The 25,016-nt window shown below is 32.7% G+C and overlaps 1 protein-coding gene and 1 long non-coding RNA gene across 4 annotated transcripts; both read left to right on the forward strand.

Annotated features, from left to right (window-relative positions):
* Positions 1 to 8,086: 8,086 nt before the first annotated feature.
* On the forward strand, positions 8,087 to 11,596 carry LOC120280569 (probable pectinesterase/pectinesterase inhibitor 34). Of its 2 annotated transcripts, XM_039287438.1 has the most exons (3): positions 8,087 to 9,316; positions 9,417 to 10,122; positions 11,151 to 11,596. In XM_039287438.1, the coding sequence occupies exons 1-2, from the start codon at positions 8,239 to 8,241 to the stop codon at positions 10,112 to 10,114; spliced, it is 1,776 nt and encodes a 591-aa protein (XP_039143372.1). In that variant the 5' UTR covers positions 8,087 to 8,238; the 3' UTR covers positions 10,115 to 10,122; positions 11,151 to 11,596. The 2 variants fall into 2 exon arrangements, with proteins under 2 accessions (XP_039143372.1, XP_039143371.1); XM_039287437.1 differs by lacking the exon at positions 11,151 to 11,596 and having other exon boundaries at positions 8,088 to 9,316; positions 9,417 to 10,368.
* Positions 11,597 to 13,188: 1,592 nt separating this feature from the next.
* Positions 13,189 to 19,293, forward strand: LOC120280852. 2 transcript variants are annotated; one of them, XR_005542418.1, is made up of 5 exons: positions 13,189 to 13,300; positions 13,425 to 13,496; positions 16,258 to 16,423; positions 18,550 to 18,599; positions 19,086 to 19,293. It is a non-coding gene; the product is annotated as an uncharacterized LOC120280852 (long non-coding RNA). The 2 variants fall into 2 exon arrangements; XR_005542417.1 differs by lacking the exon at positions 19,086 to 19,293 and having other exon boundaries at positions 18,550 to 18,638.
* Positions 19,294 to 25,016: the final 5,723 nt, after the last annotated feature.

Here is a 25,016-nt window from a genome sequence, read left to right on the forward strand (position 1 = left end):
TTGAAAACATGTGAAAAAAATTTACTTATTCACAAGATAAAAATAATTGTACTTTCAGTTATTAGTTGAGTGTTTGAGTACAGTAATTGGTGATGCTTGAAGAACAAGCATTATAATGGGCATATAAATCAAAAACAATATTTCTTCAAGGTTTTAAATCTCTTTAAAGAAAATTTAAGCAATATATATATATATAACAATTATTAAACATATCCATTATTGAGAATTTTTAATACATTTAGAATTGTATATAATATTACTCGTCTTATTTTTCATTATTATTTATAAATAAATGCTGAGTACGTAATAATAAATTTTTGTTCTAAATTATTTATTTTTTCTATACATTTTAACTATTTTAAATTTTAAAACAATTATTTCAATTAAATAATTGATTAATTTGTCCACAAACATAACCACCTATTATGATATTATGATGAAGACTAGATCCTAAACATTTTTAGACAAAGAAAGTGATGTGTTTTGTGTTTTACAATGGCTGCCAAAAGTAGTTCAAATTTCATTAGCATGCATTCTATTTTCAATGACTTATGAAAGCAGACCTTTTGATGCCTTGTGAATTAAGACTTAAATAAAAAAACAGGTCACCCCTACTTTTGTCCCCTGTTACATCTTCTCTTTCATCTTATTCTTTCAAAGATGCCCTCAAATAAAGTGTTTAATAATCATGTTTCTATGTCAACTTAGTTTACTTTAAATCATAACTTGCTCTTGATTTCATTAGTAATTAATCCAATTATTTATTATTATAAGATAGTGATAAAACCTTTTGTTTACATAAGCTTGTATAAATGTGTAATCGCTAATATATCTATGTAAAAACTATATTTAGTACTATTACAAATTGTTTTTTTTCTCTTAATTTTTTTTAAAAAACATCATCTAATAGTTACGGTGGGTAGTGCCATAAGATAAGTCACTCAATAACTCACTCAAATATTGAATACACACACAATCAAGCAAGAGAAAAGAGACACACAAGTTGATAACCCAGTTCGGCACAATCTTGCCTACATCTAGAGGGCCAAGCCCGGAGAAACAATCCACTAAAAGAGGTTATTGAATAAAGAGTACAACACTCCCTTACTCTCTTAAAACAAAGAATACCCTCTTAAGATTGACCGATGCCTATTCTCCTCAACTTTCACCAAAGGGTTTCTTACTCCGTTGCTCATCTTAAATCTTCAAGCAGGATTGTACCGACGTCCAAATAAACCTACCTCTTTTAGAATTCTCCGGAGCTTTCTAACTTGGACATCTTCCAAAGTTAGATGTTGCAACACCCAGTTGCAACAAGACCCACCTTACTGAACATGACTGAGTTCTAGCCAGATGCATATGAATCTACGACCTTCAACCTTCCCGGTTTCTTCAGTCCGCCTCGTAGCAAATGACTCGACCCGAACTCCTCCTGCCTGCAGCTGCTTTCTTTCTCACGTCACTTCAGCAGGTCTCCTCTCCCGAGGAACATGCCTACCAAGGCACACGCAACCATCTCATCAAAGATGGTCATTGAAGATCTCCTGATCTTCTTTCCAAACTTGGTCCAAGTTTAGTCTTCCCAAATGATCTTCGTTTGACTCATGGAAATATTATTACTAAACTTGATCTCATTTCATCCAAGTTTAGCCTTCAATATCTTCAAGCATGATCTTCAATCATCCATGCTTGGATCTTCAAATCTCTGATCATATCTCATGTAATCTTAAATTAATCTCCATACATGATTAGTCTCCTTGAATAACTCCGCCCATAATTAGCTCTTGGATCTTCTCTCAAATTGTGTTGCTAAATATGGTCTTGATAATCTCATTAGTTTGTCTTTGCCTAACTTAGTTTGTGTTTTCAAATAGTTCCAGACCAAACTAAGTTTGTCCTTTCCTATCTTAGTTTGTGCCTTCAAATAGCTTCACACCAAACTAAGTTCCATGCAATCTTCATGATCTTTTATTCTTGCCAATGATCCCTCTTTAAAATAGATCTTTCCAAAAAGGAGTTCTATCAAAGATATGATTTATCATCCCGGATCTTACCAATGATAGATAAACATATTTTAAATAAAACATACTCTTCTTGAAGAAATCCTTTAGACTTAATGCACTTTGCAAAAATAGTTGATCATCACATGACTTCATTGAGAGGAATATCTACTAAACATAATCTTTATCTTGATCTTTTAACCCTTGTATCTTCACATATCATGACATCCATATTTTGCCACATCATCATCCTAGTCATTCATTCTTTTTACCAAGTCATCATTGTCATGTCATCTTCTTTTGTCATGTTACCTCTTGGCTTGTCATATAATGTCAATCCACGTTGTCAGACCTAGCATCATCTACTTTTGCTTTTCATGTAAGTAGAGAAAACTCTGATTAATTTATTATATACACATATAAAAGTGTTTTTTTTAAAACATACAAATAAATATAGTTTTCACAATAATATATTTGCAATTACCCACTTCTATATATATTTTATAAATTTAAATCAATTTAATTTAAGAGACAATTTGGTATTTTTTTATATACAAATAATCTTTTTTTTTTGGTGTTATATAAGCAAGATATATATATGTGTGTGTGCGCGCGCGCGCAATAACATACAAAGACAAGCCTTTTCTTAAAATATATATTCATTTGGCTAAATTAAATGAGACTAGCTTTAGTATTTTTTTTTTTTTATTTCTTTTCCACCGCCTTGCCAGATTGTTCATGGGTCAATTTGATGATTTTCTCTACTTTCTTTTATTATTTGCAAAGTTATTCATAAATTATCACTACATCTCAATACAAGTATATCTTTTATAATTAAAAAGGGAAAAATAAAAAGAGGTTCCTTGTGGAGCATAACTTAAGCTCTACTTTATTAAATTCTTTTTGCTTTGGATATATATATAAAATAAAGCCACTTTTTTGACTTTCTTTTATCATGGATATATTCATGATATTGTTAAGGGCATAAAGGATATGTGATGGGAGAGTTAATCTCTCTTTTATGAATGCTAAAGTTAGAACACAAGGAATACAAGTTTGCTTAGATAAGTTCGATATATATATATATATATATATATATATATATATATATATATATATATATATATATATATATGCACAATTTTATATTTTTTAAATGGTAAAGTTGATTAATAACTAATAAAAGAGGAATAGTGCAAAAAAAAGAAGTTTCCTCAATAAAGATACATTTATTTTTTAAAATAAAAAAATTCTAAGAGATATAAATATAAAAAGTTATTAAATTTTTTTTTAAATATGGATAAACCACATATAGAGTTCGATCTTTTCACTTTATGCTGTAAGGAGAATGATGTAATCAGTTGTGGAATTATAAACAATTTTAAAGAAGTGCGGAATTTAAATTTAAAAAAATTTATAAATATTAAACGTTAATTCATACTTGAAATTATAATAACTAATATTTCAAAAATATAAAATATATATGCATTTAAAAAATTTTTTTGTTTAGGTGTAAAAACCTATTATATCTTAACTCAGGTACTACCAAATTAACAAATAAAACAATTTTAAACAAATTCTCAATCTAATTCAATTATTAAATGAATGATTAAAATTTTATAATAACTAATCACAACAAATATCTAATATTTTCTCACAATAATTTTCATAACAAATAATCAAACCAATATTTAACAAATATCCAACAATCATTCAACAAATAACAAATGTTTTTACACAACAAACAATCACAAAAATAAATAAATAAATAAATAATAAAGAAATTAAATTAGAAATAAAACAAACATAAAAAAATAATGATAAATCCCTAAAATGAAAATAAAACATAAACTTGGAAATGATTCATCAGACCAAGAAAACTCACCGATTAACGTAACTTGTAATGATTTTTTTTTTAGAGATTTTGAGTGAGCAATTGCATTCTTTAGATTTTTATTTTTATTTTTTATTTTTTATTACTAATTTTTATATTAATATCCTACACGTTGATAATTATGTAGTGACAAGTTTAATAAAAAATATATCTAAATATAAAATTTAAAAATAAAAATTTTTGAGGATCTATGTTTAGCTAGCCAAATTATAATATGATTGTCTAACATCAAATTTATTTAATATAATAATTTTATTATTTTCGCAGCTTATAGAGGTAATTAGATGCTTTATGAAGCATGGCTAAATTATTACAAAACAAAAATAAATATAGAAATAGGATTAAAAACATTTCTTAAGATTTTTAAATATCATTTTTTTTTTTTTCGCTATTACTAGCGGCGAGAGTGCCTGAGTTGCCCAAAGGGGAAACCTATTTTTGGGAAAAAAAAAAAAACTTTTCATAGGGGACTTGTAGAAGAGGTTTCGAGGAGGGGATTTGAGATCAACGGTTTAGCCCTTTAGAAAGACCGAAGAGCAACATGGAGATGGGGCAGGGGAGATACAAAGCATCGATAACCATTATCACCAAAGGAGAAGGCTCAAAAGGGTAGCTAGAATGCTTATGAGGGAAGATCAATTGATAATAGGATGACCCCACTGAATCGAAACCATTTATCATTGATGTTTGATTGAAATCGACGGTCAATATATATCTATGCTTAATCTAGAATGTTGATCTATGATAGTTGTTAATAATGTTCATTCCATACTCAGAACTTTTTAATGAGAAGTTTCAAGGAAAAGAAACCTCATAGTGCTATGCTCTCAATGACCTCACCAACACTCTGTCACTCCATTCTTCTATGTTAAGGGGGCAGTCTAGCTCATTCGCTACCACCTCAGACTCAGAAAGTCTAATCACTCTAAGTGATTATCTCTTCTCCCTCTCTAATGCTTGCAATTCTGTGCTTTGGAATACAAAATTTTGAATATTTGTTGTGATTTCAAGATGTTTTGTTTCTTCGCTATTTGATTGGTAGCAGGCTTAGAATTGGGGAGGCATTAATTGAATTACATTCCATTGGAGAAAATTAAAAAAAAATATCAAGTATTTGTTTGTGATGAAATAATTGGAGATTTATGATATTATTTAATTTTAAATCATTAGAAATTTAAATGCCTTTTGTTTTTAATATAAGTAATGTTAATTCAAGCATATGACTATGAGAAATTTTTTTGTATATATTATTTGAGAAATTGGGTTGGATTCATCTTGAACTTGAGGCTTGAGATTAATTCTTGAGATTTCTATTTGACAATGATTTAGATAATACTAGGATTTTTGCCCTTCCTTGGGTTTGATTGTAGAATATAAACTCTGACTGTTTGTTTCCAGAATGATAATTATTTATTTAATTGTTTTTAGAAAATTTTCAGAATAATTGATATATTGGAGATTTTAGACTCTGGTGGATATGAGTATTGTTTAAATTGTTGAAATTAAATATGCCTTGGAAAGTTTTACCGTTTTTTTAGATAGAATTGTAAAATTTTATTGAAAATTTTAAAATTAGGTTAATTTGTTAATAAATATAGGATATTTATTTTTCATTTATAAATTTGTAGCATGTTGTTTGTTTGGAATATTCATTTAAATGGAATTAGATATTTAGATTGTTGAGTTTGAGTTTTATTTATGAAATTATTGATATTTAAAAATTTTATTCATATGTAAAATTGAATTTGCTTTGTGCTCCCTTACTAATAAGTCCTGGTTCTACTACTAGCCATTGTGAGATGTAAGGAGAGAGTCAAGTCTTAGAGTTTAGAATGTTGATTTTATTGGAGTCAATAATAAGTAAAGTATATAAATATTATTGGGTCCTCTTTAGGCTTCTCGGATAAGAGTAAAGTTTGTTATATCATATATATAGACAGAAACTAATTTATCTTATATTTGTATTTAGGCATAATACAAACTTCATGTTCAACAAAAATGTGGTGGATATGATGATATGAATTCAGTAGAACGTACAATGGAGGTTCCCCTTTGACATTGCCATCATAAATAACAAACACAGTCATGCGTTCTTATAATTTGTAGAACTTTGTGTTATTTGAGATGTGCTGTTTATATTTGGAAGTATATGTGATATATACTTGAGAACATTAAATAGCTATCAATTAGTGTCTATTTCTAAACTACCTACAATTTCCGGCCTCTTATAATGGAGGAGATGAATGTTACTTGTGCGTGGTTCAAGATCATTACCTCTTATGGCGAACTATACTAATGACATTGTGGTCAGTGGTTGATTCTTTTTCGGATACTTGTCTAACTTCCATAGGATAGAGTATGATTGGTTTGAAGGCAAGACTATAATCTCACCATAGTTTGATTTTCAAATTATATAGTGTGATGGGTTGGATGGCAGACAGTCATTTCATTAGAAGTTTGATTTTCAAATTTAATAATAAGGATGTAGCATTCTTATCCCATGATGTTTAGCATTAAAAGTTAACCTTTTAAAAAGTAGAAATGGATTAGGATAAGGAAATTTGGAGTGATCATTTAGGATTTGGTAAAGATTGAGGAAATTTTGTTTCTTCCCTGTCATTTATATGTTTATTAGACAACAGTATAATTATTTAATGTGGTTTACTACATGAACCATGCTCTCCCTGACTTGAATAAGTTAAAAAGATTCAAATCCTTTGATAGATTAAACCTCTAGACAAAATACAAGTGCAAGACAGGTGTATAAGTTTGCGTAAGTGCATGATATGGACATATCAACATAATATTAATCTTTTCTTACATTTCCAATAAATATCAACATTATCTCATGATAATATTTATTATTTAAGTAACTAATTTATAAAAATATATATATATACACAATATTAAATTTATTGCAATACAGCATACCAACCAATATATTGATGTTGTTAGATTGATTAAAATGTTTGGCAATGAATGATATATAATTAACAGTAATGTTAATGAAAAATAAAAGGACCTAATCATACTTTGAAAACAGAAGCCGTCGGCGGTCAAGCAGAAGCACATGCAAGGGACCAACATGGAATAGAAAACTTAAGAACCACACGCTCAATCTCTGATCATGTGCCATGTCACCACACCACACCCCATTCTTCTCCTTCACATGCTATGTTTCCCATCCTCTGCCTTTCATTTAGTTATTTATTTTTTTATTTCTTTCTTTATTCATTAATCTCTTCTCTCTTAAATATGGTTTTATCATAACTACATTCATTCATACAGCTACCCATCATCCAATTCATTAAATCTCATGTGCGTAACAAGAGCTACATAAAATAAAATAAAATAAAATTTGTAGAATTTAATTTGTTATGAATGGACCCCAACATTATATTTAGCCAGAGAGATTACTCTGTTAAAAAAGATCTACTCTTTATAATCATCTTCTAGTTTTCAAATACTATTTTTGAACATTATATATATATATATATTTTAGAAAGACGACAAGTGAAAGCAGGGGATGAACAACGTGGGGAGCAGTAGCCAGCATCGAACCGTCTCCTCACGCTTACGCAAAATGGGGATCGAGCTCGGGAGCGCACGGCACACTTTCGAGGTGAACAGCCCCTACTGTGAGGGCCCGTCTGCGATAGGCCAAGAATGGTCGTTGGTATTTTTTTTTTTAATTTAATCGCTTATAGATTATGAAGCGTATGTATACATCTTTCATATCAATTCATTTATTATTTCATACCTCCATGTAATATATTAATTTATGTGTTATATTGTAATAACCCTCTATTGATTTTAATGAGGAAGTGATTTATTTTTTTAAGTTTTTTATTTTTTTTAAAATGTAAAGTCGCCAGAGGTCTTTGAATTCAAAGGTATCATTATGTGTTTTATATTCTCAAATTCTTTATAGTTGATAATATAGATTAGACCATCGTTTTACTTCAAGAGTCAAAAACTACACCAATGTCATCTACAAGTCTACCAACAGAAGAAATTAAAAACAACTTCAAGCTTTAACCCCTTGATTTCATTATTCCAAAAATACAAACAAGCACCCGCACATTGCCCCTATCATTCAATTAACAATCCCAAATTTAAAAAAAAAAAAATGTAACATAAACAAAAAAGAAGCTACAAAATTAATAAGAGATGGTAGTCACACTAGTAGAGGCCAGCTCACAAGCTCCTACACAAGAGACGCAGACACCTCACCAAACATCTTGATTTCCTTTTCATTCCCCTCTTTTTTTTTTTTTTCCTATAAACTTCCCACTGCAACTCCTCTTTCCTTTTCTCTCTCAACCCACAAACCACAACAAAATAATGGACTACGGAAGGCTCGCTCCATCCGATCCTCCTGCCCCAACCCCACCCCAACCCAAACCCAACCCAACCAGACCTTTCAAGTTCCTTCTCGTGGCCATCGCAGCACTTATCTTCCTCTCCGTCTCTGCCATCCTCATCGGCGTTCTCGTCCGCACCAAAGCCAACCACTCCGACCCCAACTCCAACCTCAACCGTTCTCCAACCCAAGCAATCTCTCGAACTTGCGAGCTCACTCGCTACCCAACTCTATGCGTGAGCTCACTCCTCGACTTCCCCGGCGCGCTCCAGGCCGGTGAACGTGACTTGGTCCACATAACTCTAAACATGACCTTCCAACGCGTCGCGCACGCGCTCTACGGCGCGTCAGCCATTGCCGGCACTAACATGGACGCTCTCTCCCGTGCCGCCTACGACGATTGCATGGAACTCTTGGACGCATCTCTCGATCAGTTGTCTCAGTCTCTGCGTGTCGTTTCACCGACCGCTGCTGCGCCTCGCTTGCGCGGCGCGTCCGATGAGGACGTGCTCACTTGGCTTAGCGCCGCACTCACCAATCAAGACACCTGCAATGAAGGCTTAGATGTGGTCACTAACAAGTCTAATGTGAAGGATCAGATGCAGGGTTACTTGAGAGATGTTGCTGAATTAGTTAGTAATTGTCTTGCTATATTTTCAGTGGCTAGTAGGAATCAAGATTTCTCTGGCATTCCTATTCAGAATAAGCGAAGGCTGATGGGTGCTCAGACTGATCAGGAGGAGTTCTTTCCTGAATGGGTGAAGGCTGGAGATAGAGTTTTGCTTCAGGTGCCTGCTAGCAGTATTACTGCTGATTTTGTTGTGTCTAAGGATGGGAATGGGACTTATAAGTCTATTGCTGATGCTGTTAAGGCTGCTCCAGAGTATAGTACTCGCAGGATTGTTGTCTACGTCAAGGCTGGCACTTACTTTGAGAACATCAAGGTTGGGAGGAAAAAGACTAATATTATGTTCATTGGTGATGGAAAAGGCAAAACCATTGTTTCTGGTTCTCGCAGTGTTGCTCAACTCTACACTACTTTTCACACCGCAACATTTGGTAATATATTGAACAATCATAATATCTTTCTTTCCTCTTTATTTATTTATTTTGGATATTAATTAACAATGGAAAAAAAAATATAATAATTTCCAAACAGCTTCAACTGGGGCAGGATTCATAATGAGAGACATGACGATACAAAACACAGCAGGGCCGGGGGAACACCAGGCGGTGGCGCTCCGTGTCGGAGCAGACCATGCTGTTGTTTACCACTGCAACATCATCGGTTATCAGGACACACTTTACGTCCATTCACAGCGTCAATTTTTCCGGGAATGTGATATATACGGTACCGTAGATTTCATCTGCGGTAACGCTGCAGTTGTGCTGCAAAACTGCAGCCTTTGGGCAAGAAAACCAATGCAAATGCAAAAGAACACGATCACCGCACAAAACCGGAAAGATCCAAACCAAAACACCGGCATTTCAATCCATGCTTGTCGGATAGTGGCAACTAGTGATCTAGCAGCAGAACGTGGGAACTACCCTACTTATCTTGGTCGTCCTTGGAAACTTTATTCAAGAACCGTGTACATGATGTCCTACATTGGAGACCATGTTCACCCGGCCGGTTGGTTGGAATGGAACTCTACCTTTGCTTTGAATACACTTTACTACGGTGAATACATGAACTACGGCCCTGGTGCCGCCGTGGGGAAACGGGTCACTTGGCCTGGTTACCGAGTCATCACTGTGGCTGCTGAAGCTATGAAATTTACTGTGGGACAGTTTATTTCAGGCTCTTCTTGGCTGCCACCTACCGGGGTGTCTTTCTTGGCTGGTTTGTCACTTTGATTTCTATGGTAATTATTATTATTATTATTAGTAATTAATTACCAAGTATTTTAGAATTTTTACATTCAGTTTCTTTTTTTTTTTTTTTTTAACTTCTTTTTATAGGAAGGGGTTTAATTATGAAAAGATGAATAATTAATTGTACATTTGCATTCCCTGTTGTTTTTTTCTTTTGTTGGTTCCCATATGTCAATGAAGAATGTTTTCAATTTGGATGGAGATGGTAGTATAAGAAATGGTATTAGATTCTTGCAATAATTGGAAAAGATGTTCTTATAGCTCTCTGTGTGCAATATGGAACACCACAATCTCTGATGCTGGTTTATAATTTCATGTTCCTCACAAACCATTAGATCAGCATCCAAATTCATATAGCCTAGCCTGCCTCCACTACATTCTTTTTGAAGCTTTCTTTTATCTCCATCTCTATCTTACTTTGCACATTAGATAAAGTACAAGTGTTCACGTGGGTCTGAAATTAACTTTTCCCCTCGTCTCTAACTTCTTGTTTGTTATCTTCGAATTACTAAAATACTAAAAACACAATATTTATGTAAAAAATATATAAAAAAAATTTAGAGAAACGAATTCTTGATATATTAACATCAAACTTTTTATATAGGGTATTTTCGTCTTTGCTGAGGAGACGAGTTTAAATTTCAATTCCCACAAATGAATACACAAGTGTCTTGAGATGATAATTCAATACTTTAATTATTATTTGTGGTTCATTAATACTATCATTGGTCTTTCAATTTACTTTTGATTGTACTTGTTTTAATAAATTTTGATGATTTATTTAATTTTTTTAAAAAATAATAACAATAAAAATAATTAAAAAAAGATTTTTTTTGTAGCCGCCTCTCTTCCTTTGACAATGTAGTCTCATTGCAAGTGAAAAAAATAAATTTTGAATCTTCTCGATTTATGATTTAAAATTTAATTCCTGTTGCATATATCAAACTATTCACAAATCAAATTGTTCTGAAAGTTCCTAAAAAATATATCTTTTTTCTTTTTCCAATCTGAAACTTAGGTACAGTGGAAGCTTTTGGTAGCATTTGTCCCTCTCTAACAATTTGGAACATTTAGGGGTGGGACTTTGATTATATTCATATGAGCTGTGTCGGTAGAAGCGTGTGGGGTAGGAAATGAAGGACATGTGTCAAGTTTGTGGTCACAAGCCCTGGTGGTACCCATTCAATAAGAAAGGCTCCTTTATGTGACTTTGGTGCATCATTTAATGGTCCTACTTCTTAATTTACTGTTGACACTTATCATGAATTTCTCTTCTTTATTGTCATGATCTCAAGTGCCATTTGCTGATTAAAAAACCTAGATTTTTAGTTGATTTTTGATAGGATAAAGCCAGCCCACTCAGACTTATTTTATAGAGAAATTTAAAAGTCGAGGGCTATAGAATTTGGTTCATGAGATGATATTTTATTTAATCTAATTTATGTTGTAAGAATGACGCATTTATTGTATTATAATATATCAAGTGTTATGGATAAAACCATATGTACATACTTGTAATAGTGGTTATAAATGAGAAAGAAAGTATGACAGGAGAAGAGCTTTATTTTTGTCATCTATGTTGTTTTTTCAAAAAAAAATTATGCAATATACAATGGAAATGTTTTTATTGATGTGCATTATTATTTTTTTTAAAAATGAATAAATCACATATATTAAATTGTTCATATGTGAAATGATGTTTAATTACCATCAACCTCTTATTTTATTGATATCGAGTCTTTCGCATAGAGTGTTTGTACATATGTTTATTGAGTTTGTTCCACACTTGTGCATGTCTCTGATATACACTTCTCTATTTCATAAAAAAACATTTAGTTATTGAAAGAAAATAAAAAATTTCTCTGAAATGATCAATTTGTTTTCTCCAAACAACTTGACTCAACCAATATTAATTAACATTAAATATTTTAAAATTAAAATCATGATTTTTAATAAGTAATAGATATTCAACAAGGTATGTGAAGCACAAGCCAAAAACCAAACAATCCAATTCCATCCTTGTTTCTTGCCCCCTTTGGGCCTTGGAAATTTGGGTGGAACTAGAATAGTAATAGAAATAGGAATGTGAATTGGAATTAAAAAACAAATGTGATAAAATTATCTTTATATTTTTAAGATATATAATTAATATTTATGTATGAATAGTAACTTATGTTTAATGATAAATAGTGTTTTTATTTTATTTTTTTTAAATATTATTATTAAAAATAAGCATTATACTTAAATATTTAAATTATTAATTTTTGTTTAATTAAATCTCCATCCACTGCAAAAATACCATTTCATTTTAATTATTGCAATTAAATATTTAAATTAAATAATTCACTTGAATTATTATTAAATATTTAAATTAATAGTTTTTATTTAATAAAATCTCCATCCAGGACAAAAATATCATAACTCATATTAATTATTATTTATTTTAATTATTATAATTTAATTATTTAAATTAATGATTTTTATTATTAAAGGGGTTGATATATGATTTCAGCAATCACCCCCAACTCATTACTATTCTCTTAGTTGCATATCCAATGTGGTCGGATAGATCACAATGTAAAAAATGATTCCATTCCCATTCTCTGTTCAAACACCATCTTAGGTCAAGAATGGCTACCATTGTAGCTGGATTCTAGTTCATTCGGTAAAATAAATTTTTTAAATAAATTAGTAAACAAAAAATATGCTTCTTTTATTTTATAGAAAATTCAATTTCCAAACATCTATATCACAATAGAAAGTAAGCAACAATAAGGGTCTGTTTGGTTCACTGACTTGGGTCTAAAGTGGCAGAAGTGGTGAGTTCCAGACCAGTTCAGTTTGTTTAGTTCACTGAACTAGGTCCTAAAGTGGTAATTTGACAACTTCTTTTCCATCCGACTTCACCCCTTCAACTCGGCAAAAAGAAGTCAAAGTCATACTTCAGCGTTTCACTTCCCCCCATGTGACAACACGTGACCTTGCTTGTGATCACTCCCTGCCTTCCCCACTTCAACATTCCTCTAGGGTTTCTTCATCTCCGCCATCTTCTCCATCTTCTCCCATGGCCTTTCGGCTTCATCCTCTCTTGTAGATCTGAGTTTTTACCATTCTCTCATTGTTTTTTCAAGTTTTCAAGTTTCCATTCGCTTGGATCCCCTCTTTGCGGTATGGCATCATCGTATCTTCGGTGTTTTTTTAGTTTTCCAATGCCGCTCGTCCTTATTGCTTGTTTTCTTTGTTAGATTTTTTAAAGTTTTCCAAAATCTCTATTAATATTGTCACATTCCAGATCTATTACATCCTTCGTCACCGGTGGTTCGGCCTACACTAATCCATCATCAAGCCAATTCTAGCTTCATCCGTGAGTCTTCTTTCCAAAAATTTCAAAGATTTTTGAATTTAAAAACATTTTCTTGGGTGTATTTGTAGATCTTTCCATTATTTTTGGTTTTTGTGCACACCGTCTGCAAAATATTTCATCCTTGATTCTTCTTTCAAAAATATTTCAAAGATTTTTTGATTGAAAAACATTTTCTTGGGTGTATTTGTAGATTTTTCCAATATTTTTTTTATTTTGTGTAAACCGTCTGCAAAATATCTCATTCGTAATAATTCTTTCCAAAATATTTCAAAGATCCTTTCCTTTTGTAGATCTATTTCACAATACCCTCTTTCAAGTATGTTGTGATCTTTGTTTTTACCCTGATAACCCATTGTCCATGTTGTGATCTTAGATTTTTTGGAAAGCTATCCTTGATCAATTTGTTATAGATGTGTTTGATTGTTTCTTACATGAAGTTCTATTTTATTTTTTTGTTTCTTAAAGCATGTCTGACATTTTATGCAAAAAATGTTGTATTCTTCAAATGCTCGTTGCTCTAACCTTGATCTATTTTATTTTGTATGCTTTTATAATTGTACGCTTGCATGACTAGCATGTATGTTTTTTTTTTTTTTCCCTAGTTTTTCTATTCAAATGTCCTTACCAATGTGATAAACATGTTTGTTTACTTATCCCTCTTATGTTTTGAATGTTGTATTCTTCAATGAGTTGATGATCTAACCTCGGTCTATTTTGTTTTTTTTATGCTTGCATGACTAGCATGTATGCTCTGAATTTTTTATTCTTCACTTGTTTTCCTATACATGTGTCCTTCCAAAAGTTGTAAACATGTTTGTTTGATTGTCCCTCTTATGTTGTCACCCTCTTAATGATCCTCTACAGCTTATATTGTTCTTATTTTAATTTTTTTATTTTGTACAACATGCCCTGCCTCTATGTTTTGAATGTTGTATTCTTTAATGAGTTGGTGATCTAACCTTGGTCTATTTTGTTTTTTTATGCTTGCATGACTAGCATGTATGCTCTAAATTTTATATTTTTCACTTGTTTTTCTATACATGTGTCCTTTCCAAAGTTGTAAATATGTTTGTTTGCTTGTCCCTCTTATGTTGTCATCCTCTTAATAATCCTCTACAACTTATATTGGTTTTATTTTATTTTATTTTTATTTTGTACAGCATGCATTGCCTCTATGTTTTGAATGTTGTATTCTTCAATGAGTTGGTGATCTAATCTTGGTCTATTTTGTTTTTTTATGCTTGCATGACTAGCATGCATGCTCCGAATTTTGTATTCTTCACTTGTTTTCCTATTCATGTGTCCTTACCAAAGTTGTAAACATATTTGTTTGCTTGTCCCTCTTATATTGTCACCCTCAATGATCCTCTGTAGCTTATACTGTTTTTATTTTATTTTTTTTTTTAATTTTCTAAAGCATGCCCTGCCTCTTATGGTTTGAATGTTGCACTAATTTTGTTGTTATAATGTTGTTTTCCTGGTGATCTATATTTGTTCTATTTTATTTTTCTGTAGATCTGTGATTGAATTTTCAACTTACCTAATTTTGGGTAGTAGGTGTAAATTCTTAGTAGAATGTATAGACTCCCATTAGTAAAGGTAATTAGTTCAACACTTCACCATTCTTAGTAGATAGATAAATGGACTCTTAATGAGTGGGTGAGGCCATTAGTTGCTACTTTTACCACCATTATTGTTGTTATTGCATGGCTATTTGAGGAAATGCATTTTAATAAGGCAGGTAGAAATAAAGAACCATCAATGCTCTGTGACCTAACTATATAAAGGAACACAAAACACATTCTGAGGGGTGGATGTGACTATGCCGTAAGTTATCTTAGGATGGAAGTAGGACCATTCTTGCATCTTGCTTCTATTTTCCGCGACAAGCATCTACTTGTAGACACCAGACATGTGTTAGTCGAGGAGCAGTTAGCTATTTTTTTACATGTAGTTGGCCATAACACCAAAAATAGGACCATGAGAGTTGAGTTTTTACAATCCGGTGAAACAATTAGCCGGTATTTTAACAATGTCCTCTGAGCAATCTGCGCCATCCGTGATGACTTTGTTTATCCCCCAAATGCTATATGTCATCTTGAAATTGAGTCAAACCCAAACTGGTACCCTTTTTTCAAAGTAAGTGTGTTATTAGATAGTAACATAAATTTGTATTAAAAAGTTACATATCTTGTGTCATTTTCCCATTAATTTTGCTTCAATGTAGGACTATATAGGATTATTGGATGGAACACATATTGATGTGCCCATCCCTGCTAATGAGATACCACGGTTTCATGGTCGAAAGGGGTCCGACCCAAAATGTCCTCGCTATGGTGAATCCTGATTTGTAATTCACATACGTGTTGGCGGGTTGGGAAGGATCTGCCAATGATTTCATAGTTCTAAGAGATGCGTTGTCGAGACCACAGCTTGAACTGTTGAAAGTGATAGAAGGTAGGATAAGTTGCACCTTTCCCACTTAATTATTAAACCAACAATAATTAACATGTATATTTTAATTACAGGCATATACTATTTGGTAGACGTTGGGTACACTACTATAAATGGTTTCCTAGCTCCTTACCGAGGCACTAAGTACCATCTAAAAGAACACAGCGGAAGGCCACCAATAAACCCGAAAGAATTATTCAATCTTCGACACTCCATGTTGCACTCCTGCATTGAGCATGCTTTTGTAACACTCAAAAATCATTTTAAGATTCTAACATATCATTCCTTTATTCCATTCAAGATGCAGGTCAAGTTGGTTCTTGTGTGTTGTATTGTGCATACTATATTGCAGGGGCTGACCCGAGTGACACAATTTTGCATGATGAAAGCACGTGGTAGGATTCACAGTTTTCCTCATCGTAGTAGGAGCAATGTGAGGAAATATGCAATGGGTGGAGTTGAGCGACAAGATCGTGAGTGACATGTGGAATTGATACAGTGGCTTTGTATGAAGTCATTATATTTTATTGACTTGTTTAGTCATATTTTCTGTTATCTCTGTTTTCTTTAATGCCGTGTTTTTATTGTGATAGAGTACTTCATTGTTGATAGCATGTTGTGTTTATGTAACTGTGAATTTTATTTTATGTCCCTGCCTTGTATTTTTGTCACTGCATTTTGCTGATTGTTTACTCCGTTGTTGATAGCATGTTAATGGCAGTTCTCGTATTCTTTGGGTAACATGTCTACATGTCCATCTTAATTGCTTACTGCAATTTGATGATTGTTTCATGGCTTTGTGAATGTGATGTGATTTCTTTATTGTAACTAACATTCTGTGTCCAACATATGACTCAAGTACATTGTTGTTTTCTAGTAGGCTTTGTTGTTTGCACCATTTATTATGCTTGTTTGATGCATTGTAGTTAGCATGTCATTAGTTACTTGGCATGAACTTTCTCTTTTTAGTAATTGTTAGTGATTCTATATTATTTTCGTCCATCTGTTACAACTGATGTGCAAACTTTGCTTGCTATAATTTGTTGATTGTCTCCTAGCTTTGTATATTGAATTTGGTTTCTTTCTTTCCCTTTGAAGGTATTGATATGTATTTTTGTTTAGTTTTATAGTAGCATTTTCTCACTTATCTACATACCCATTTTGTACTTTTGACTTTTTTTTGCTATGATTTATAGTTGTATATGAAACTTAGCATGTTGTGATTTTACTTTTCATTAGAATTTGAAAAATCATGGACAGTCTTGACCGCATAAGTGATAGGGCCACTTCAAAATTTGGTTCGAGCAAACGAAAAACCCCTAATAAAATATGGAAGATGGAGTACGATAATTTCTTAATCCCACTACTTGTGGATCAAGCTGCGAAGGGACTTAATGTGATAAGTCGTTCAAATAGGCAGCATTTGCATAAGCTACTCTTGCTGTTAATGTTAAATTTAACATGGAGTTTACTTCTGAGAATGTGGAAAATCACTATAGAACATTGAAAGCATGATATGCTGAGATAAAAAAAGCAAAAGGCTTGAGTGGTGCAGGGTGGGACGATGCCAACAAGACCATAATTCTCAAACCTGTTGTGGTGTTCACGTACATAGAGGTAATGTGTTATAAATTTGATAGTAGGTACAACAATTAACCTAATTTATATTGCATTGCAGGCTCACCCGACTGCACAACCATTCATCAATAAACCAATTGAAAACTATGAAACCTTAAGGGTTATTTGTGGTGAAGACTATGCAACGGGTTCCTACATGACATCTATGTTTTATGAGTTTGGGATAGATCTAAGACAACAACCTTGATAATCCTGACATAGCACTACTAGAACAACCAAGTGATGAGAAACGCAATGACCATTTTGCCCCTCCCCCAGTTGTTAGCAGTCCAACTACATCATCGGCCCCAAGATCTCAGTGCTCAAACAAGAGCTAGAAAAATCCATTAATGAGTGACCTCTTGTTGTTGTGGGTGAAATGGCCGATACAATTAAAAACCCAACCCATTGGACTGAGATCTTATATACGAAGGTCATGGAGGTTGAGGGATTTGGTGAGGCCAAGCTCATTGATGTGTTCGACTATCTTCCATTACGTGAAGGTCAAGCTAGGGGGTTCATGGTAAGGAAAATGGTGCTACATGTGGACTGGATTGAGAATTACCTATCAAGAATGGAGTGACTTATCAATCATTCTATAATCTTAACTATCGGATGTGCTAGACATATAACTGAACCAGTTTATTTGTTTTGTTATGTCTCCTGCATTTTTGCATCGCATGCACCATTTTGTATGTCATTACATTGACTATGTCAATGGCACATCATGATATGCTATCTGTATTTGCATCCACATGTACTAACTTTTATCTTGTTTCATGCATTTCTTTCCTGATGGCATGCTGTCCAAATATCCTAACTTTTATCAGTTGTTACTTGCATCATATTAGCTAATGACATGCTTATGTACTCGTACATTTACCTGATGTTATCTATGCCATACTCTATGATGCGTATTTCATTTCACTAAAATTGCTCATTTATTCACTTCTTTTTTGCGTGTCTATTTATTTTTTTGCAGGCGAGGTTGGTTGGCAATGATGAGTACAAGAGTTATGACAATACATAGAGGTAAGTTCCCTTAATAAAGCCTAAAAGCAAATGGTGTGCACTGGGAGGGGGGGAGGGGGGGAATTGATGAGCATTTAAGCGCTTTCCTTTTGCAGCCATATCGTGCCCCATTGTGGCTTTTAGTTGGCTATAATTACGATATAATTACTTGCTATCCTTAATTCTGTTGTATTGTGAATTCCTCGTAAATCTGTCAGCTTTCCAATTTTGCTTTGATGAACGATTAAGCACTTTCCTTTTGTAGCCATATCACAGTTGTTATAGTAATTAGCCATATTTCTTATCATCCTGCTTAGATGATTTGTCCATCAATTGCTGTGGTTTTTCTATGTTTAACAAACGAGGCGTGGCAATTGGATGGCATACATGCCAACATTGCAAGCTCCTAGTTTGTGTTCTTTGTTTGTTTTAAATTTTCAACAATAAAATAGTATGACGATAGTTGGTAATGCTGACAAATGTTCATTGTCACCTTTGTCACCTAAGCCACAGAGATGAAGCTGAGCAACTGCAGCCACTTCAACGCGGTAACAACATGTTTTGCAGGAACTTTTACAAGATTTTGGTGTGTACTTTAATTAATATCTTCCTATTTGTTTTGATCTACTAGCACTTGCAGGTTTATGGTGGATTTTGCATGTTGTTTTCCTTATGTATAGCAAGTTGTACAACATGTAAACTGTTTGTACTTCATTTTTTGGACCTAAAATGAATGTGTACACATTATAGTTTGGGTTTTGGATTCATCTGCTATAAATTGACAGGTTTACGAACTGAATATTATGGTATTTGTCTTTTGTTTTCATTTTTTTCAATATGGTATTATTCTATCAATTCTACAGGGGGTCGTTGGCTTGTTTAAGAAAAGGCATGCACTGCATACGCACAAAAATTTAATTGCGGTAGTATATAGATTTAAAAAATTAAATTAAATATTTAATGTTAACCAACAAATAAAATTTTGGTTATCAAAAGATTTAAATTAATGATATAATTAAATCAACATTTGGTTGTTTTGATGAAAATTTCCTTCAATCTAATTGAAAGTATATTTTGGTCAATATCTAACCTAAGTTCTTTTTGAAAGTGAAACCTTAAGAGAGCTGAACAATACTTTTGATTTAAACTTGCAGATTAAAATTTGGAAAGTTAAGATTAATAGAATTTACTTTAAATTTATATTATTTTTATTTGTTTAACAAACCATTTAAAAGTTAATTCAAAATGTAACTACCAATTTTTAATTTTCATTTGCCATTATAAATAGAATGTTCTATAATTAAATAATTAAGATTAGAATATCTTAGTAAAGAACATTACATTTTAAATGAGATTAATAAACTCTCTAACATATACAGATGGGGTAACCTCACCCCATACCCGAAGTAGATATCATAACCCCACTTCGGTGTATCAAACACAAGGAACTACAGAAAGTCACTTTTTCTAGCTTTCACTTCCACCATCTAAGCACATGAAGTGGTTACCGCTCTGATAATTTCCCCTTTAACCAAACACATGGAAGTAGAGACCTCCAATTGAACCCCACACTTCTACTGAAGTGGTGTTTTCAGACTTCCATCACTTCGGTTATTCACTTCCTAACAAAACAGGACCTAAGAATGAAATTCTTAATTTTTTAATGTATTTCATTTGATAGTTTTTCATTTGAAAAGTATTTTTTTTAAATACATTCATATTATTAAATTTTTGATGAGTGAATTGGGAAAGAATGAATGATAAATCATAAATTAACTATGTTTTAGGACAAAGGAGATCGAAGAAGAATTTTTTGAAAATCTCAAAAGAGACACAACTAGGCTGTATGAATCACCATGACCATGTCAATTAGATGATGGAACAATATCGCCCAGCATGGTCCTACAGATTAGTGAACTATAGAAAAAGAAATCCAGCAAGCTTCATAGCTAGGCCGGGGTTTGACCATGACCTTGTCTCTTTAGTTGAAAAGAGAAAGAGAGCAAGAGAAGAGATTTTTTCAAGAGGAAAAAGGAACAAGAAAGAAAGAAAAGACCGGAGGATAAATCAAGAGAAGAGAATTTGGCATCCATTAATTAGAAAAAAGTGGGAACTCATTTTAATATTAGAAATGATGGACATTTGTAGTTTGTTTGTGTTTTGGTCCAAAGTTTCCATGGAATAGGACATTAAGCTAGGCTTTGGCCTAACTTTGTATTTCCTTGATGATTTAGCATCAAATCTTGTATATCTACTCGGTTAATGCAGCCATCATGAATGTATGCATCTTTCATGCTATTGAAAAATGAATATTAGGTTTTCCATGAGGTTGAGAAGCTATCATTCATTTCATCATTTCAAATTATCCTAGATTATATCATTTCCAATCATGTTTGAAATTTAAATTTTGAGATTGGGATAATGATTTGTGGAACTTGAGATTTGTGCATCTATTGGAGGAAATGCTATGATTGAGATCATTTTTATACGATTAAGATTGTGGAGTACTTCGAGTAGAGATTCAAACTTTAATGGTCAAAATATCAAATTGGTCCCTCTATTTTGTGTTTTCCGCCCTTTTAGTTTCTCTAATATAAAATCCGCCTTTTTGGTACTCGTATTTTCACATTTTTATCTTTTTGGTCCCTCTAATTGATGGATCTACCCTTTTGGTCCTTCCAGTTAATGAATTAGAGGGACCAAAAAAGATGAAAATGTGTAAATATGAGGATCAAAAGGACGGATTTTACAACTAAAGGCCGAAAATGTGCAAATAAAAGGACTAAAATGGCGGATTTTATATTAGAGGGACTAAAAGGGCGGAAAACAAAAAATAGAGGAACCATTTTGATATTTATACCAACTTTAATAGAGTTCATTCTCACAAAGGAGGAGCCAACTTTGATTCATCTCTTATTAAAGGTTTAATTGCCGTACAGGTCCCTGTAATTGTGTACTTTCTGCCCTTTTAGTCCTTGTAATATTTTTAGGTACATTTAAGTCCTCATATTTAATCGAGTTGGGACTTTCTAGTCCGCGGTATAGATGGCATTAACTTTGTCGTTTCTTTTCCGCCGACGTGATTTTTTTTATTATGAAATTGGGGGACTAAAAAGTTCCAAATCGATCAAATATGAAGACTTAATTGAACCTAACTGCGAATGTGACTTTTTTACTACGAAATAGAGGGACTAAAAAGTCCCAACTCGATCAAATACAAGGACTTAATTGTACCTAACAACACATATTTAAAACCATCCCAGCTCAAAAGAAATGGCGAAGATAACACCATCTATGCTTCGGACTCGAAAGTCCCAACTTGATCAAATATAAGGAGTTAAATGTACCTAAAAGTATTACAAGGACTATAAAGGCAGAAAGTACATAATTAAAATGACCTGTATGGCAATTATACCCTTATTAAATCCAATGTGCTCTCAACCTTCATTGGAATCATCAAGGAAAATATTGAGTGAAGAAATACCTTAGTTATTTGGGAAATTTGGAAAAATTTGGGAATTTTTTATTCGACATTTGAATGGATGGTTATAGTGCAAACCCAAAAAATGCAAAAAAAAGTCTCAACAAAATAGCAAATAGAAAAAAAATTTAAACAAAATAAAATAAAAGGATATAATAGCAAATTTCTTTGATAGCTCATAACAACTAGGAAACCAGATCCAAGCATACATAAATTGGACACCTAACTTAGTCTACATCAAGCTCTTCTACTTGGAAAGAACTCATCCTAGAGTTTGAGTAAAAATCAGGATGCAATAGAATTTCAGAATCACAAAACATTGAATATGTCAGAAATTCGATCCCATGTTGTATGAAAGATCAACCACATCACAATACACCTCATCATGGTACTTATTGATTGAGAAAGACACCTTGTAACATTCTATCACCTCATTTTTTCTACGACTGCCTTAATCTAGCGTAATGTGTAAGGATTTGGATGTTTCTCTACTAGTAAATCTAACTTCTTCAGAGTCTCCTTTCCGACAATGTTCTCACATTTACCACTATCAATAATGACACCAAACACCTTATCATCAATAGTGAAACAATTGGTGGTGCTGAGTTTGACCATCATTATTTGAAGCCAGCATCATTCACCTTACTACATAGTTCTATCCCTCATCAGCTTTATAATCCTTATCTTCATCATCATCCCCTTTATAGTGGATCCCCTTATCTTCTTCATCCTCTCTACAATATACACAGTCTTTCTTAAGGACACTCATTTGTCTATGTCCCAACTTGTTGCACTTAAAATATTTTTCTACTGTAGGTCTTATGTATGGATTTTCTGCTTTCCTCATTTTTTATCTCCCCTTTCAATCACATGATGCTTCTCTATATCTTTGTCCCTTGGTAATAATTGTTGATGCTATTGCTATGAGTAGTGAGCTCTTGTGTGGTCTTTAGCCTTTCATTAGACCCGACAACTTTGTAGCTCTTACAATGTCTCTTACTTTGCTCTTGTTGCATTAGTTTTTTTGTACCCAGTCCAAATTTGGACCTAAGATTTTCTCTTATTTCTGTGAATGCATTAGGATAAAATGGTCATTTTGCATTAATAGATTTTTACTGGATTGCACAGTGGATTATGTACGAAAATCCTGCCAAAAACAGGAGGTAATTCGGTCATTTGGATTTTGTTCCCATTCTTGTGTTAGAGAGGCAATAGAGTAATTTAGAAAAGAAGAAAACTTTGTAGCAACCCATTATTGTAGTTAAACCAGCCTATTGCTGTAGTTTTTGCAGCCCAATACTATTGATTCTGTCTGATACTGTAGCATCCCGATACTGTAGCAGACCGAGAGTTAATATCCAAGTCCTTTTCTTTTCCTTCTTCTTTCTTTCTCCTACTTTGCTTCTTCATGCCGGCCGAACCCTCAAAATATAGAAACTATTTCTGATGACCAATTCCGGCAAACCAACATCGAAAATTTACTCCTCATATCCTCTTGAGAAATGTAAGAGCCTTTATCCGAGTTTTTAGTATGTATTTCTTCCGTATTTTCATTATATTCATTGTTTAGAAACTTAGACTAAACCCTTAGATTTTCCATGATTTGTGGGAGTTTTTGGGCTTAAAATGAGGCCCTTGATGTTGTCAATAGTTATTCATGAAAATTGTGGCGAAATTCCATCATTTGATGTTGTAAAATGAGAGAAAATCATTTGTAAGGTTCAAGGTTTACTGTAGCAATCCTGAAGTTACTGTAGTACCAAAAACTTTGGCCTTTTCTTGTATTTCTTTGATCCAAATTGAAGCTCTTCATTCACTGAACTTATTGGTACTAGGTTTACTCCATTCTGAGGTCGTTGGGGTCCAAAATGACAATGTTTTGCTCTAAAACCCTAAGGTTTCGTATTAGACATGTATAAATGCATTTGCATGCATTTTCTTTTAGCTATAATTCTTGTGTTCATTAGTATTTGGATTCTCTGCTTGTATCTAGGTGGTGAAGCACCCTCCAAGGGGAAGGAAATCGCCAATCAGTGTGCGCGTCTCCACGCGAGGCAACATGTTCTGTGAGTGGGTCATGTTGAGTGCACAATTCTAATTGAGTATTGAAAATATTTTGTTTGTTTTTCTGAAATGATTTCCATGGCTTTATCATGTTTTTAAATCACTAGCTATAGGAGAAAAGAAAGTGTAGATGACCACTAGAGACTATGGTTTATTTGGAATGACTTATGGTTTATTTTTGAAAATCATGAGAAAGCTTACTGATGATGTACTTGTGTTAGTTGAGATTGAACTTGAGGACATACATGCTTGGTGGATGAATGGAAATTGTTGATTATTACAACGAGTTCATTGAGTTTATGTGTTATAAGTGAAATTGATTATGTATGTTCAATGGATGATTTAATCTCCCTAGTGATATATAATTTCTAAAGTTTGAGGCATGATATGATATATATGGTACATGGAACCTGATGAAGCCTTAAATGCTAAGATATATAATTACACTAGTACGTTGGAAATTGAATGACTTGTGGAACCTTATACATGATTTTGGGTAGTTAGTGAGATTTATGCTAATATCTTCTTTGCAATATTTGAGAACCATGGATGACATAATTACACTTATGATGTAGGATTCTAAAAAATTAATGAGGTTTGTCTTTGTGAGCATAGTGTAGGGTGCTTAATTGTAGTTTAATCATATTGTGGTATCTATCGGGTGAATGCCAATGATTATAATTTTTTTTTAAAATGGAATTTCTTTAGAAGTTTGGTGATGAATAATTTGAGTTATATATATGACAAGTGTTGGATTGCAAAACTGAATATTTTTATGAATTTCTAATAATAATTTGATTTAATACTATTAAGAGGAGATAGTCAACTTATGAGCATTTTGACAATGGGATTATTATAGATGAAGTAAATATTGATGTTGAGGTAATGGCATT

The sequence above is a fragment of the Dioscorea cayenensis genome, chromosome 17, assembly GCF_009730915.1.
Source record: "Dioscorea cayenensis subsp. rotundata cultivar TDr96_F1 chromosome 17, TDr96_F1_v2_PseudoChromosome.rev07_lg8_w22 25.fasta, whole genome shotgun sequence".
Classification (NCBI taxonomy): Eukaryota; Viridiplantae; Streptophyta; class Magnoliopsida; order Dioscoreales; family Dioscoreaceae; genus Dioscorea; species Dioscorea cayenensis.

What these genes read in the sequence shown, in the direction of transcription:
- LOC120280569 (XM_039287438.1), top strand. Translation starts at nt 8,239, where the DNA reads ATGGACTACGGAAGGCTCGCTCCATCCGATCCTCCTGCCCCAACCCCA. An exon ending in TTTTCACACCGCAACATTTG is followed by an intron (nt 9,317 to 9,416) that starts GTAATATATTGA and finishes ATTTCCAAACAG; the next exon opens with CTTCAACTGGGGCAGGATTC.